Consider the following 15,496-nt stretch of genomic DNA (forward strand, 5'->3'; position numbering starts at 1 on the left):
GCTGCTGAATTACGCTTCAATTCAGACAAAAGGAAAAGCCAACTTAACTGAAGGTCTGTTGTTGATGTACATGTCTCCAAAAATATTTCGCCTGTGCTGTCCTGTAAGCAGACAAGCGATCAACTTAAATCCAAAATTATAATAGTTAATGTTTCTTGGCCTTTCTTCTATTGTATTTTCTGTTAAGTCTTCTCAAGTTACTGTAGTATTAAGTGAGAAAAGCCAGCTGTAGAAAGTAGTGTAACATACCAAACTGATATTAACCAGTTTCAGGTGTACTGCATTAGACTGAATTACATTTTAAACGTGAGAGGTGTTAGTAGCTGCTAAGGTGCATTTTGGCACTGATAAAAAGGTGCTGTAGACTATAACTGTTCAGACTATTCCTTTGAGGTTTCTTTTTCCTGCATGTGAATCTTGCTGCCTGTATTGAGACTACTTGAGAGCTGGTTTTGTATAGAGTGATTTGCAACAGAGTAAATCACTGTTCAAATCCCAAAGGAAATCGATTGCAGATACTTGAACTTTAATTCAAAGAAATTGTAACAAAGTATATTGAGGGAGGGAAGAAGTTTCTTTCTGAAAGAACAGCGGTGGGATGAGGAAAAAAATTGCAAGTGATGAGAAATGTTTTCAGTTTCTTTAAAAACTAAATGTCTAAATTGGTGTATATGTTTTGTTATAACTTCTTTTTGCCATTAAACTGCTGCCTGGCAAATGATCTTCGGTGGGCAGGCAGAGATAGTTTGAGATTGCTCCAGAAGACGTTTGTATTGATAGTAAACTTGAATTTTAACAAAACTATAATTGAAATAGACATAGGTAGCAATACTATAACAGGGAGAGAAAAATGAGAAATGTTTAGAAAAGGGTGGTAGAAGGTGGTTCTGTCTGCCAAGCTCATACTATCCTTTATTGCATGCTGTAATCCTGCAAACTATATTAATAGTACTAGTGTGTCAAAGTGTTTGCAGAATTGGAATAGAAGTAACTACTTCAGACAGTAATGTAGAACGTAGTGGAAGTAACATTGGACCCTCCTTTATTATTTTTTTTTTCCCCCAAAGTGTGGGAGCTTTTCTTAAATGACTTAGTTGAACGTTCTTGAGTTCCAGAAAGTTTCAACTGAAATACAGTTAATTTCAATTGTGTAATTTGAAGAAAATTTATTGGCATGAGGTATCAGAAAAGATTCAAAATAATGTAATGTCCCATGTTCAGCCTGAACGTTCCTGTGGCCTATTGTTTCATCTGTTTGGGGGATATTTGGTTCATATTTTGGTATATTTTACTAAAGTAAAGCATAGAAATTATAATGTTGGAAACAAACTATAGGAGAATGTACATATTAAATATACCTAAGAAATACAGATTCTGATTTGCATAAGCAAATATGACTTCAGTAGATTGACTTTATATGCATTTATTTATAAAATGTATGAAATTTAGAAGTATCTTCTACCTAATACTTCTGAGTACATTTGAGTTACTTGAAAACCTGTCCATTTAGAAACGTAAGCTTTATTGTCATGAAAGACTAAGCTTGAGTAATGTTCTTTTGTTTTAATTTCTAACTTGTTCTTGTCTTTTGCAGGTGGGAGGTATCAACTAGAGATAAAAATTCCAGAAACATATCCATTTAATCCTCCTAAGGTACTGTAAACACTTTTTTTGATAAAATAATTTGGCTAACAAGTTGGTTTTGAGTATTCTTATTTATTTGCGCGTGTGTGTAGTCTCTTTGTAGTACCCATCTTCCTTTTTTTTGTATTATCCTCTAGACAGGCATTGAAGCTGTCATCTTTAGGTAGAAAAAATGCAGGCTGTGTAGCTGTATTCAATCAGAAGTACACACTGATTATTCCTTAAAGTACAAACTGGCAAATTCTGGGGAGGAGCTTGTGCCTTATTATTGACCCTCATGGAATTTCTTTTTGGCAAGATAAATACAGTTTTCAGATAGCCATGCTCTCTACAACAAGTAAAACTATCTTCCCTCCCCCTCAGTATCATTGAAGAAATGCTGTAATAGATAATTATTGATTTATTTTTTTTTTTTAATTTCTTGGGCTCTGTAAGTTATATTTAGTAGAGTCTTGGGTCTAACCTGCCAAGTTCCTAGTAACAATTAAATAGTGAGTTGTACAGTTGTGTGACTTGAAGAACCAATAGAGAAATATAGTGGTCGTACTGCAACTCTATTGAAGGAATGCATAAAATGTCTCTCATCCATGTGCACAAGAGAAATGGCTGTGGTAAAGTCACTCATACATTTTTTTCACAACTTATTGCCCTTTCAACTTTACTGTATCTTTCTAGCACTTTAAATTTCTGATTCCACTTTCCTCCTAAATGGATCAATCTCAATAGTGTTCTCCCCAGCCATGTGCAGCTGCAACTGTATATTCCTGTGCCCTGATTTTGACCCTTCTTCAGTGGCTTCTGATGAATCAGCAGACTACTGAGTTGTCTGACTCAGCTTCTTGATTGGCTTTCTGTTTGTCTGAAAGATCTCTTTGAAGTAAGAACGTGTCCTACATCCTGATTATTTTCACCCTGGTATGTAATACTGGGAAGGAACTGGGGAAGAGGAGGAAGGAAGAGGTGCCAGTAGCTTGTAGCTCCTTGGCTCTTGTCCTTTGAATGACTTCCTTGAGGCTGGAGTGAAAGACACAGAAGGTCTTAATGAAATGTCTGTTGGTTTCAGTTCTTTGATCTGCATGTGTTCTGGCGGGAGTGAAAATAAGGAGAGCTGAAACAGGTCATAGATGCTGAAAGACGGGTCTATGGACCATGATTTAATTGCTGCTGTAGGGCTTGGTGGTTTCCATTTCCAAAGCTTATAGACAGCTGTTAGAAGCTCAGTGCACTGTAGCATAGTAGTACTTATTCTGGAGTCTGTAGTCTTGAACTAGAGGCCTTTTTGCTTGTGTCTAGCCCTGCCTTTGATCTGAATGATTTCTTTATCTTGTTCAGTATGTGCTTTGACAGCCATTGTTAGCCATCATTCACTGGGAGAAATTACCTAGTATTTACATGGCTTTTTACATTTTCAAAGTGATTTAGAGAGTTGAGCTAGTTAATAAGTGGCCCAGCTGACATGATCTCTTATATTCTGTCCTGGAAAGCGGTACTGTTATGGTCTAGCCTATTTATACACCATGATTGCACTGATTTTATTAGAGCCCTGTATGTACAGTCTTTTGCTCTAGTGCCTGACAAATAACATGTTCTCTGCACTGATTTGCTTGCAAATCAGTGGCAAATCAGGGGCAAAAGTAGAAAGATCTGCACTAGACATAAAACGTTTGTCAGGAGTTTGGGGTCACGAGGTAGAGGTGAGAAACAGAGAGACAGGTCAAAGTCACTAGAAGACAGTTAGTGCAACCTGAAATAAGGGGTTTGAAGAAAACGAAGGAGAAATTTCTAAAGGTATGTATATATTTCTTTCAGAGGACAGCTTTGGGTTTTGAGACTTTTAAAAGCAGCATTTTCTTTTAACTTTCTCAGTGTCTTTAAAAAAAACCAAACCAAACTGATTTTATTCATGCTTTGTGAGCATGATACACTTTATTTTAGTGTAAAAAATATGGACATGATCAATGAATGAATGTTGGGACTAAATCCTTTCAACAGCAAAGAAAAATAATTGTAATCTAGTTGGGTTTTGGTTTGTTGAATAGCTTTCTGCATACAGGTAATGAGACAGGATGGTTGTGGAAGTAGTAGCATCCACCAAGGAAACTTGTATAATACTTCTGTAGCTACTAACAGGTTAGCTGAACAGTGAGATCCAATGCTTACATTAAGAGTTCAGGGACTTGTTTCACTTTATTAAAAGTGGACTTTCTAGCATTTACAATGTTGGAAGTTTTAAGTCTGTATTTGACCATCTGCTTGTGTCAAAATGCTGGTACTGCTGGCAGATATTTCTAAATGGCTTTGTGTGATGCAGGGATGTGGACACATGACAGTGTATGGGAAAGCAGTTAGGGATGAGTTTGGTGTCCTCAAATGGGCGGTAGTCTGTTTTTGAGTAAAGGAAGGCTCTGTCTAACAAATTGCCTTGCAAACTTGAAGCCTCCTGAAGTAAGTGTTATCACGTCTTAATTCTGGGTTTTAGCCTGATATTTCCTAAATTAGTATTTTTTAAATAATATTATTAGAAATGGTGCATTTAAAATGTTTACTTAATATACTGCATTTAATAACCATTTTTGTTTTTAAAAATTGTCTTGTCTTCTAGGTGCGGTTTATCACCAAAATATGGCATCCTAATATTAGCTCAGTCACTGGAGCCATTTGTTTGGATATTCTGAAAGATCAGTGGTAAGATTCCATATGGATTTAAATATGCCAAATCAAATATACCAGTGCCCTGGATAGGAGGCAACAGCTCATGTTGCTTTTCACTTTGCATTTGTAATTTGAGATGTCCTTAAAGCTTACAATATTTCTGTATAGTATTTTGAATTGAAAAGATGCAAATGAAATGATTGGGTGGTAATTTTGGAAAGTACTAAGTAGATATTATATGCATAGAGAGCTTTTCCAAAAATTTGTACGCTAGGGTTAGGGTGAACATTTCATTGTTGTTGATGCTTTGGGTGTTTTTGTAGGAGTTAATTTTTTAATTTATTTAGTTCTTTTCCATTAACAAATGCTACCTATTGCATCCTGAATTCTGTCCTTTCAGCCTCCTGAGGTGTAAGCAGAAAAAACCCAAGTGCTTATCTTCATTCTGATTCTTGACTTCTACTTCCAAATAAAAATCAGTTCTGATAGAGCTAAAACAATGTATGAAGTGAGTCTGGGAGTCTAAAAGGTAACAGGTCAGCAGTAGGAAAGGGAGAGGAAGAGACTGACCATACTGATTCTGTCTCACAGTTATCACTGATAATATTTATGTTTTGCACCTCTGTAAACCGTTTGCCTTTTAGTTGCTGGTCAGTTGCTGACTTTTGATTACTTAATGTTACTGAAAAAGTTTTAATAGCCAAAACCTGTGGAATAGACCTGTAAGTGTCCAAACTGTAGCAGCTGAACTCATTGTTAATTTGTTTTTCCAAGTGGTACATTTCATGTGGTTTGAAGATCGTATGCACCAATTGTATGATAGACATAATATCTAACACAGATGGAATTAATCTTTGTTATTTTCCTCTACGTCTACCCTAAAAGAATAGGAGTGTAATTCCCCAGCAGATGATATCAATATCTAATCTGTACAAGCTTCAAATGCTTGTAAATTCCACAACTTCATCAAGACTGCTTTTGGCCAAGCAGACATCAGTTGGATTTGTAAGAAAAGCTCTAGAGCAGAAAGCTTGAGTTGAGGTCTTGCAGGTGACACATCCAGTGTATTCATCTTTTACAGAGCGAGAAGATGATGCAAATCATGTGGCACAGGATAGTGTAAATTACTAAAAAGAAATCATAATAATCATAAGCTGTTGTCTTTTTTTTATTCTGGAACTGCATGTTTTTTCTTACAGTCTTGGAGCACTTGATGTTCTTTCGGGCAGTAGAATCTTTCAACATAGATGCCATGGTACATGGTATAATTTTTCTATCAGTAAAGCCAATGCACTTTTGTACCTGCATCGAGTTACTCATACCACCCTACAGTTATACTGGAGATTAATGACTCTTTAACTGTGCAAGTACAGTTTCCTGAGAGATCGTACTCTAAACCAGATTAGAGAATAGGCATGAGGTTGGCTGGTTGGTTTGTGTGTTGGGATTTTTTTTTTTATTATTTTGGGTTGTTTGGGGTTTTTGGCAAAACAGATTTTGGAGGGTGCTTTTAATGGGGATCACTTCACTGATTTGAACTAGAGCACATAAACCTGCTCTCCTAGGTAGGCTTATTTCACTCACGACAAGGTTTAAGTAGAGAGGATATGGGAAGGCAAAAATTCTTTATTTCTAGCAGCAAAGGTGCTTAACATGGAACTGCATCCCAGTGTCATTAATACTCTTCCGGGAAGAATTTATCCAAAGTTTTTAAGCTCAGAGTGTGTTGTTTTTTCTTCAGTCTTTTGGGATTCCTTTATGCACTGTCTAGTTGCTTTACTCAGTGTCAAAATCTGTGACTTTTAACAAGTATCTTCAAGGCTAATCTTTCCATACTGAAGCCCCTAAACATCATGTTTCTCAAACGACACTTATCTAGCATTTTCCCCTAGAAACTTTGAGGAAAGACAGTCCCTAGCAGAAGTCATGCTTATTTATCATATTCTGAATTAAAACCAAAGTAATTTAACAGCTTTTTAAAAACATTTTCTTGTTATCTTCATATTACTTTAATATATTCCCTAATTAGTGTTTTCTGTGGAGAAGGATGGATGATCTTGCTTCTGTAGCAATGGACTGGGATTCAGGAGACCACATTTTGGTTTCCAGCCCTGGAACAGGTCTTCTGTTGTCTTTGAGCATTGCCAAACATTGTGACTTGAAACAGTCTCGCAAAATTCAGTCTTATCCCAAAACTGCTGCTTTAAGAGTGAAGCAGTTAATAGCTTTAAGATGAAAGTTTCTGGTCTTTTCAGTGGCTGATCAAGCTAAAAAATATAAAATACCAAAAGGCAACAAAGACCTAAAGAAATCATGAGCTTCAACTTAACTTTTTTTTTTTTTTTTTGTCAAAACCATTGAGACTTGGAAAGGAAGAACAGGAGAGGAGATTTGACTTGTGTTCTTGTAATCTTTGAAAGTTAGGTCTTGCACAGATAACTTAATCTGTGTCTCAGTTCTGCTTGACGGAAAAAAAACCACCAAACCATAATACCTTTCTTCGCCAAGATGTATACAAAATAGGATTATTGGAACAAGAACTTCTGCATATATACGCCTTCTGCGTATTTAAACTAGCTGACACAGGGAGCATCGATATTATGCCACTTATACTGTTAAACTCTTCCTATTAAACACTGTCTTCATTTGGAAGCACTAAGGAAAGAATTTCACACAATTTCGTGGTGACGGGAGGGAGGCTTCCTATATACTATAATCCCTTTTCAAATTATTCTTAATGTAGTGATCCCTTCATTTTTCCAGTGGTGCTCTTTGTAAGTTTAGTTTGTTTTTTAATCATAGAATGGCAAATGAAAATCGCCTGGGCATTGTCGAAGTGCTTGTCAAAGCCTCTGGTCCTTTGGAGAGAGGAAACTGTTGTGGCTACCTCCATCCTTTCTCTTTTGAAGGATTTCAGTATTGTGATAGATAAGACTTTTTTTCCGAGTAGCTTCCTAAAACTTCCTAAGCCATATGAATGGTTAATATTGTTTAAACAAGTTGTTTATTGTTCTTCGGTATATGCTGTTTTAGCTATTTTAAACCGAGAAATGCCCGTCACCATGTTTAAGTTTTTTCTGCATCTGTAGGTTGAACAACGGTTTTCATAAAACAATAGCTTCATTAGAAAGCAAGCAAACAAACCCAAGCAACACCCCCCAACCTTGATAATTTAATATTTAATGGATTTCACTAGGTATTCAAAGGTAAATGGGACAAATGCAATTCTGAAATATTCTAATGGCTATGTTCTAGAAAATATATTTAGTTCCATAGTCTCTCTTGTCAAATCTTTTAGTAACGAGCTCTGTTCCTGAAGTGCCACTTCATTGACTTGTAATGCTCTTAACTGAATAATGCTGCTCTTGTTGCTGTGTTTAAATGTAAGTCTCAAATTCCAATGCATATCTGTGTTTTTCAGTGAGGTCAGTGGGAGTTGAAGGACAGAATTTGGGCCTATAGGACTTAGCAGGGTTCCTTAAAGAGTTAATAAACTGATAAAATACTCATTTATATATGGTGACTACAAATACAAAGATTTTAATGTGTTTGTATAGTTAAAAAAAGTCTCTTCCCTACTCATCCCATGATAATGATTTTTCTATTCTAATAAGCATAGTTGAGAGAGTTCTGCATATTGGCAGGAGGTTTTGTCAGTTTGCAAAGTAATGTCTTTAAATGATTTTTTAATGAGTTTAATGAAATTCTTTCTCCACAGTATGTGCTTGATGCTGAAATTCTTTGCAGCTGTGGATTTTCATCATGTTTAGATTTGTAAATACCTGTTATGCCAGTTTGTTTGCAAAACAGCTACTGTTTGCTGGTAGAATTACAATAGGGATATGATTTTGTAGAAGGGATACTGTTTGTGCTGATCTGATATGACTTTTGTTATGTGGTTTCACTTACTGTAGCCTATATTTATCTTCCAGGTTAGTATTCTATCTCAAAATTTTATTCTTAACTATAAAATGTATCTAATATTGTTCAGTGAAACCTGAGAACTAAATTACTTGAAAGCTGTTCTGCATAAATCCCTTGAGCAGTGATTATCAAGCAAATATGTTGTGGCTGTGTGTATGGCTACAAAAACTCTTGGCTGTTGTGGTTTTGACAGTTGAAATAAAAATGAATAATAATAATTTTTTCATAGTGGCTGTACTGGAGGATTCACGCTTCCGTTTTAGTTGAGATGCAGAAATCATTATTATAAGAGATAATACAATTTTAATAGATACATAAGCAACAGCCAGCTTGTAGTAATTGTCGTCTTGGGCATCTAAAACTGCTGGGTTTTGTTCAGGGTGTTTGAGGAGCACTGAGCCTCTTTAAAGCTTTGAGAAGAACGCAGAGAATATTAACATTGTTTGAGGGACCTCTTCAGCAAGCAGGCTGTCTTCCCCCCCTGCACTATGTCAAAGCTATTCTATTATTCTCTTTTTTTTTTTTTTTTCTTTCCCTAATGGGTGCCCAGTCTTGTATTTCTCCTGTAAATAGTGACTATAGAACAGGCTTCCACTCAAAGGCCTTATTCATTTCCTCCCTCCTTCCAGATTCCATAAGCCCTTGGTACAAGTTCCCAGAGCTTTTCTCTTGGATTAACAAGCTTAGTTATTTCACAAATGGAATAAATATTGCAGATTATTTTTAAAAATAAATAAATAAATAAATTATTCCCAGTAGCCATGTTTGGTTGACAGAGTGGAGCGGCAATCTGCTGGCTGCAGCTGTTCCCATTGTTCTGCTGGGTTACCTCTCAGAATAACTAGAGAGATTGTGTCCAGAGAGGAATGTACAGAACATAAGTAAAAACTTCCTAAATGGAAAATTACTTAGCCTTTAAAAATGAAGAAAAAGAAAAACTGGCAGCATTTCATAATCCTCTTAGGACTCTTTCAGCTCATCGAAAGGTAAGAGGTTTCTTACCTCAGGCATGATGGGCACAGCTGGCTTGCTGTGCTTTTTAATATTCTCACTATATTCACACAAACTAGGGGTGTTCTTTTTTTAATGGAAATGCCCCAAGATACTACCAAAAATAAAGTGTAAGTGAATAAAATATATATCAGCTTTCTTTGTTCTGATTCACTCCAGTTTTCCCTTGCTGTTTAACAAATGCAATGCCAATAGAAAGCCTGGGTTTTGGTTAGGATGTCCAGAGTGGACGCTTTTAGTTTGAAGTTCTCAGAGGGACAGTGCTTCCCTGTAGTGAGCTCTCTGCAGCTCACTGGTAGATGTTACTGGCCTTTCCTCCCATTTTATAGATGTCAAACTTGCAAGCCTGCATAGTGGCTAAGCAGTATTTTGGGATGGGGGTGGGAGTCAAGGGTTATTGTAAAGTTTAGGAGAAAACAGGAGCCAGTAATGTCATGGGACAAAGGCAGTGTAATGTCATGTGCAAGGTGAATAGGATGCTGGGATGTAGGAAGTTTTACCTGCAAAACTCATGATATAAGCCGCCTACTTTTTATTTATGATTGGCCAGGCTTCCATTGGAGTAGTGTACCCACTTTGAGCGTTGTATTCCGAGAAAGATGGGAACCGTAGGAAAAATCCAGAGTAAAGTAACGAGAATGATGGTCTAAGCAAATACAACCTATAATGAAAGATTGGAAAGCCATTTTAGCAAGCAGAATTATCAAGCATGATGAAGCATTGAAATAGATTTTCCAAGAAACTTGTGAGGCTCCAGTTAAGAACAGGTTAGACAGAAGTCTGTCAGGAGTGATACAAAACCTTGCCTTTGGCAAGGAGGAGAGAAAAAACCTAAAATCCGAGCATGCAGCTAGCTTGAGTTACCAAAGGGAATTGCTTGAACTCCGTGAGATGTTGTGCATAAATCCACAGCTAGAAATAAACTTCAAATATAAGAAGAGTTGGAAATATTTTTTTTTTTCAGGATTCTATTCTGGAAAAATAAACCCTTGAGGAGCACTGGAAAATGCAGAGGACATGTATCTTTCCACTGGAAGTTCATTTTAAGGAAAACACAACTTTTTTGCAGCATATTCTTCTCTAGCTTGTGGGGATGTTGTGTGGGGTGTTTGTGGTGGGTTTTTTAGTTTTGTGCCATTATCAGCATAGATTTTCCTCCAGAACTGATGGTGAGAATTGTTTTTGCTCTTTGCTGATGAGGAACAGGTCCTGCCTTACTAGTGTCTGTAAATGTAGTTCTGGATGGTCATTTCCATTCACTTTATTCTCCCAAAAGAAGGTAACGGGAAGGAAGAAGAGCTTTTTAAGGTACTTAGGGGAAATGAGAATCTATTTTTAGCTGTCCCTCCGTTTTTTTCTGGGAATCTTAATTTATGTTTGAAAAATTAAGACTAAGCTACGTAGAAAATAACAAGACTTTTTTTTACTTTCTTTTCTCAGGAAAGCTAATTGGTGTCCTAAAGGTAGAAAATGTTACATAGGTATACAATAGTTACATGAAATATGTCAGATTTTCTTTACCATTAATCACAATACAAACTTTAATTTACAAACTTTTTTTAATACAAACAGCAGCTGAAGCTGTAACAGGTTTTCTTTTGTGATTTAAGGATACTTCTTTAAACGTGTTTGTCCAATGAAGACTTGTCGTCTTATGCACGAGATGTGAAAGCCATTTTGAGAGATGAGACTTGAAAATAAGTTGTAAACTACATTTTTAAACCTTTTTACATATGTAGCTAAACTAGTCTTGTCTATAAACTTATTATTTTAGAGTTTGAGTTCTCTGAGCATATAGCCATCTGTATATCCAAATGGATGAGGTATTTATTTTTATTACTCATTTTGAAATTGGAACGTCAGAACAGAAGTTCAAGTCCCAGTATGCTTTATATAAAAATCTACAAATGTAACAGATGAACAGGGACTGAAAGGGCCTAGCAGTCTTGAAAGCCAGAGATGTCTGGAGCCAGCGCAGAACTTGTTTTAGGTGTCCATGGCACCTTTGGTCCTGAGTAATGCCTCCTGCTCCCCAAGGTATATTTTCCACTCCTAGAAGGAACAGTGTAAATGGAAGTAAATTACATGTAAAAGTGGCACAAGTGGCTGTGACCCCTTTTGTGTCATCTTCTCTACTTTAAATAATGGCAGTATTTTCAGATGTCTCTAAAGCAGAAGGATGTCTGTAAAGGAAAGTGCAAAACAGCTTTATTTGGTGAAAGTAACTACAGTATCAGTTACAGTTGATAGATATTTCATCGTAAGTCTATCTTTAAAACTACACTAAATAGCGTAATAAAATTACTTAACTGGGAAAAAAGACTTTAGGTTTTATAGCGCATGTGGTGGATGTGGTAGTTCCTGAAATTCACTGTATAAAAATAAAAATGATTAAATCCATTCAAGCATAGTAAGGCCTGAAAGACTTAGCATTCCGTGACACCTGAATGCCGGAATAGTAAACATGTTACATTACATTAATACTAGCAGATACCACTGTGAATTATGTCATCAATGCATACCTTAAATAGATTAATTTCAAGACAGTATAAACCAGCAGAGATCACAAAGAATAGAAAATTATAAGAGTAAAATAGCATAGGCACATGTAAAGCAAAAATATTTCTATGTTCCTTCACTGAGGCTTTTGTGTGTGTGATTTTAGGTGTGGAAAAACAAGATGCTTTGTACTCTTGAGTTTGCTATGTTAGCTAGGCTCTCATCACACAACCAAGGATACATTTCAGTAACTAGGTGTTCTTTATCTGATTTAATATAATCTTACTAGTTAGTCCCCAGCTTTGTTTGTAATTTAAAGACACATTCTTTGGCTTGGAAGAAGCATTCACCTTGGAACTTGAAATACTTAAATTTAACTGGAAGATAATCTGAAATTCTGAAAAAAAAAATTAGTTACTAAGGAATAGGTTTGGAAAAGGAGAATTATATGTTGTGAAGGTTTTGTGATTTGTCAGAATTCAGATCTAAAAGCACGACGGTTTTTTTAAGATTTAAGTCTGCAAAGTTCAGCTTGAGGTACTTCAAGCTGATGTGGCAGTTGGAATGAGACAATATGTGCTAATTAAAATCTCTGTCACTTGGGATGTTTCTCACTTGCGTTTTGATGTAGAACACTGCACTGTGAAAGCTCAGTGATGATTATCAAGCTACAAAAAAAAGTAAGTTTCTAGGAAAAATCTTCTAGAATTAGAAACAATTAGGGAAGAATGGCATATTTGAATGGTTAGTGACATAGCAGGAAAGCTGTAAATGTAAGCATCTAGGAATATAATACTTGGGTGTCACAAATGTACCTCCGACATTTTACCAGCATCTGTTATCTGTTCATCGGTATACTCTTCCAGTACCAAGGCACTGTATTGAGGTAATCTAGCCAATACATAAATTTCTGACATGTGAGACTGGAAACAGATTTGCAGATTTTCGTTTGTATCTGGACCATCAGGTCACACTTTTCCCCACCCGCTCTCTGCACTTTCAGTCTTCTGAAAAGAAGAAACTTTCCTGTTGACTGAAAATTGAATGGTTTGTCTGTAAAAAAAAAAAAAAAAAAAAAAAAATTGGATGCCCGTTTTTCACAACTTTCCTCTGGCATTTCATGTGCCATAACCATTTTGCTCAAATCTTGGATGTCACATTTTTCCCCAGTTACCTTTCTACTAGTACTTAAGGAGAGTAAGCAGTTTTATGTATTGGCTTGAACATCTGTCTGTGCCTTCGCCACAACAATTAAGAGTCTACTTATCAAATCAGCTGAAATACTGAACTTTCACAGGTTCTGTGGGGTCCTTATTTCGTTTCCAGTGTGTGCCAGCTGAAACAGTAGATCAGAGATGGTATTCATGATCAAAATCTAATTAAACTGTATATTTAAAATGTTACACTTTCCAGATTTACAGTGTGTAACAATTTCATACTTTTACTTTTTTGAGTGTTTTTTGACTTCTATGGACATACTTGGTTTTCCCTTACTAAATTATTGAAGTCTCTTATTCTAAATATACTTTGAGATGAAGATAAATGATGAGAACTTAGAACCTTAGAAGTTCTGACTCCAGAACTATGCTACCTTCAACAGGGTTCTTTCACAGGGGCAAAAGTGACTTTACAGCACCATTATGACTACAGAATGTTTTCCTGCTTCTGACAGTCACGTCAGGTTGAAATGAAAGGAAGCTAAGATAGTATTTTCAATTGCACATTCTGTAATAGCCAAACCTTTTTATTATTATAGTAGTAATTCACTATGTAAACTGTTAAATTTTATTGAAAAATGGCATATTAAAACTGATGCAGTGCAAAAGATATCTAATGTATAAAATTCCTTATCTGTTACAAGTATTTAAAATACAGGTCATTATTTCTGTATATGCTATTTTGCTATGAAGAGTGCCAGCAGAGGGAGCACACATGGGCTACCAGTTCAGTACCTAGACCTTACGCAAGGTGCTGTTACCAGTAGTAAGGAAGAATGATAAAAACTTCAAATTGGTACTGTTTTTTTTTCCCCCAGATGAAATCAATTCTGTTAAGTGGTCACAGTCAAATGTGTAGGTCAAGGACTGTTTTCCAAAAGCTTAAGAAAGCATTGTTAATAAGAAAGTCCACATTTACAACCCTATTTAAATATATGTATAGAATGGTATTCTAATACCTATAAGCTGCAGCAGTTTAAAATTATGATTCTTAGACTTACAATCTGTATGTGTACTCATATATCTTCTATGACACTAATACAGCAGCAAAGGTGAGTTCAGGCATGGGATTTGGTAAAGTAATTTTCAAATTTTTAACTTTAGGGCAGCAGCAATGACTCTAAGAACAGTGTTGTTATCACTGCAAGCATTGTTGGCAGCTGCAGAACCAGATGATCCACAAGATGCAGTAGTGGCAAACCAGGTAAGATACTCAGTTGACTGTGAATTTGTAACACTTTTGTAACCTTTGCTAACTCAGATTAGGTCCCAAACCTTGGGGGAGATAAAGATTTTAAAGTATTGGAAAATTGCCTTTCAGTAAGTGTGAGTTACTATGGTGTTTTGTGCTCTTTACTCTTTGGATCCCAGAGTAAGTAGCAGTTATTTTACAGTGTCAGGAGGTTTATTTTGTTAGTTTTGTTCCTTATTTAGCTTGTCAGAAATGTCAGGAGGTAACAGCATAGCAAAATGAGTTCCAGTATAACTTGCCTTTTAAAATCTAAGGCTTCTAGTATAAGAAAAGCAATGTTGTATTGGTTTAAAATGAGTTTTAACTTGATGGTGTTCATTGAATTTGGCTTGGTATGTAGCACCTTTTCCAGATTAATATGAATATTGTTGAGCATTGTGTTTGTTTAATGTCAAAATTTTATGAATAGTGACTTTAGATGAATTACTGTTGCATTTAATCCTGAGGAGCAACTTACCTGAATGAAGCATCCTGTGTATTTTACCTTTGCAAGTACTTGGGATAACTATTTTAGTCACTGGTTGAATTGGTATCAGTAGAATTCTATAATCAACGGAGTTTATTACTTTTCAGACAGCAGCAATAACTTATAAAAAGTGATAATAATAAAATGTCAATTGGATCTTATGCCATACCAGGACCTGCCATACCAGGTTCTATTTAAAGTGTTGATGAAAGATATGAACAGTCATTCCATAACTTGATAGTCTGACAATTTTCAACAAAGTCCCAAGTATGTGCATGCTGTTTTCCTTTTTACTCTGGGGAGGGAGAGAGAGAGAGAAGGCCTGGCTTCCTCACTGACTGGTAGAAAGTGAGTGTTTCAGTAGCAAAAGAACAAACCAAGCAGAAGGTTCTTCCAGTATCAATCTCATCTATATCTCCTGTAAGTCAGGACCCTCGAGGATAAGGTGACAAAGGGTGCATTCCTTCCCTTTCAAAATCTGTGTAGGATGATAGATTAGCAGTTTATCAAACCTGTCAGGGTTTGAAGGGAAACATGGAGATCAGAGGTAGCCCAGTGCATCACTGGGTGGGGGAGAGCTGTGTGCTACTACTACACTCAGCAGTAAGTACAAAAGGCTTGCTTGTGGGATTCTGCAATACCCTAAGTCTGCTCTGAACAAATGTCCCCGAACAGTTCTGTCAGATTGAATTGCTCTATGCAGGGAGAATTATTGCAAAGGCCAGCAAGGCCACCAGGCATGTCCCTGCACCGTTTTTTCTTGCTGGATGCACGCCCTTGCTGTCACTCTCTCTTTATTAAAACAAAACCACTTTTTCCTTTTTTACAAAG

The 15,496-nt window shown here is 36.2% G+C and overlaps 1 protein-coding gene across 1 annotated transcript in view; it reads left to right on the forward strand.

The window, feature by feature from the left end:
* Window positions 1–15,496, forward strand: part of UBE2K (ubiquitin conjugating enzyme E2 K) — a 44,201-nt gene that overhangs the window by 22,462 nt on the left and 6,243 nt on the right. Inside the window, exons 3-5 of the mRNA XM_075499958.1 lie at window positions 1,595–1,653; window positions 4,247–4,329; window positions 14,052–14,151. Of these exons, the coding sequence (XP_075356073.1) occupies window positions 1,595–1,653; window positions 4,247–4,329; window positions 14,052–14,151 (242 nt within the window). The remainder of the gene's footprint in view (window positions 1–1,594; window positions 1,654–4,246; window positions 4,330–14,051; window positions 14,152–15,496) is intronic.

This window comes from Mycteria americana, chromosome 4 (assembly GCF_035582795.1).
Source record: "Mycteria americana isolate JAX WOST 10 ecotype Jacksonville Zoo and Gardens chromosome 4, USCA_MyAme_1.0, whole genome shotgun sequence".
Lineage (NCBI taxonomy): Eukaryota > Metazoa > Chordata > Aves > Ciconiiformes > Ciconiidae > Mycteria > Mycteria americana.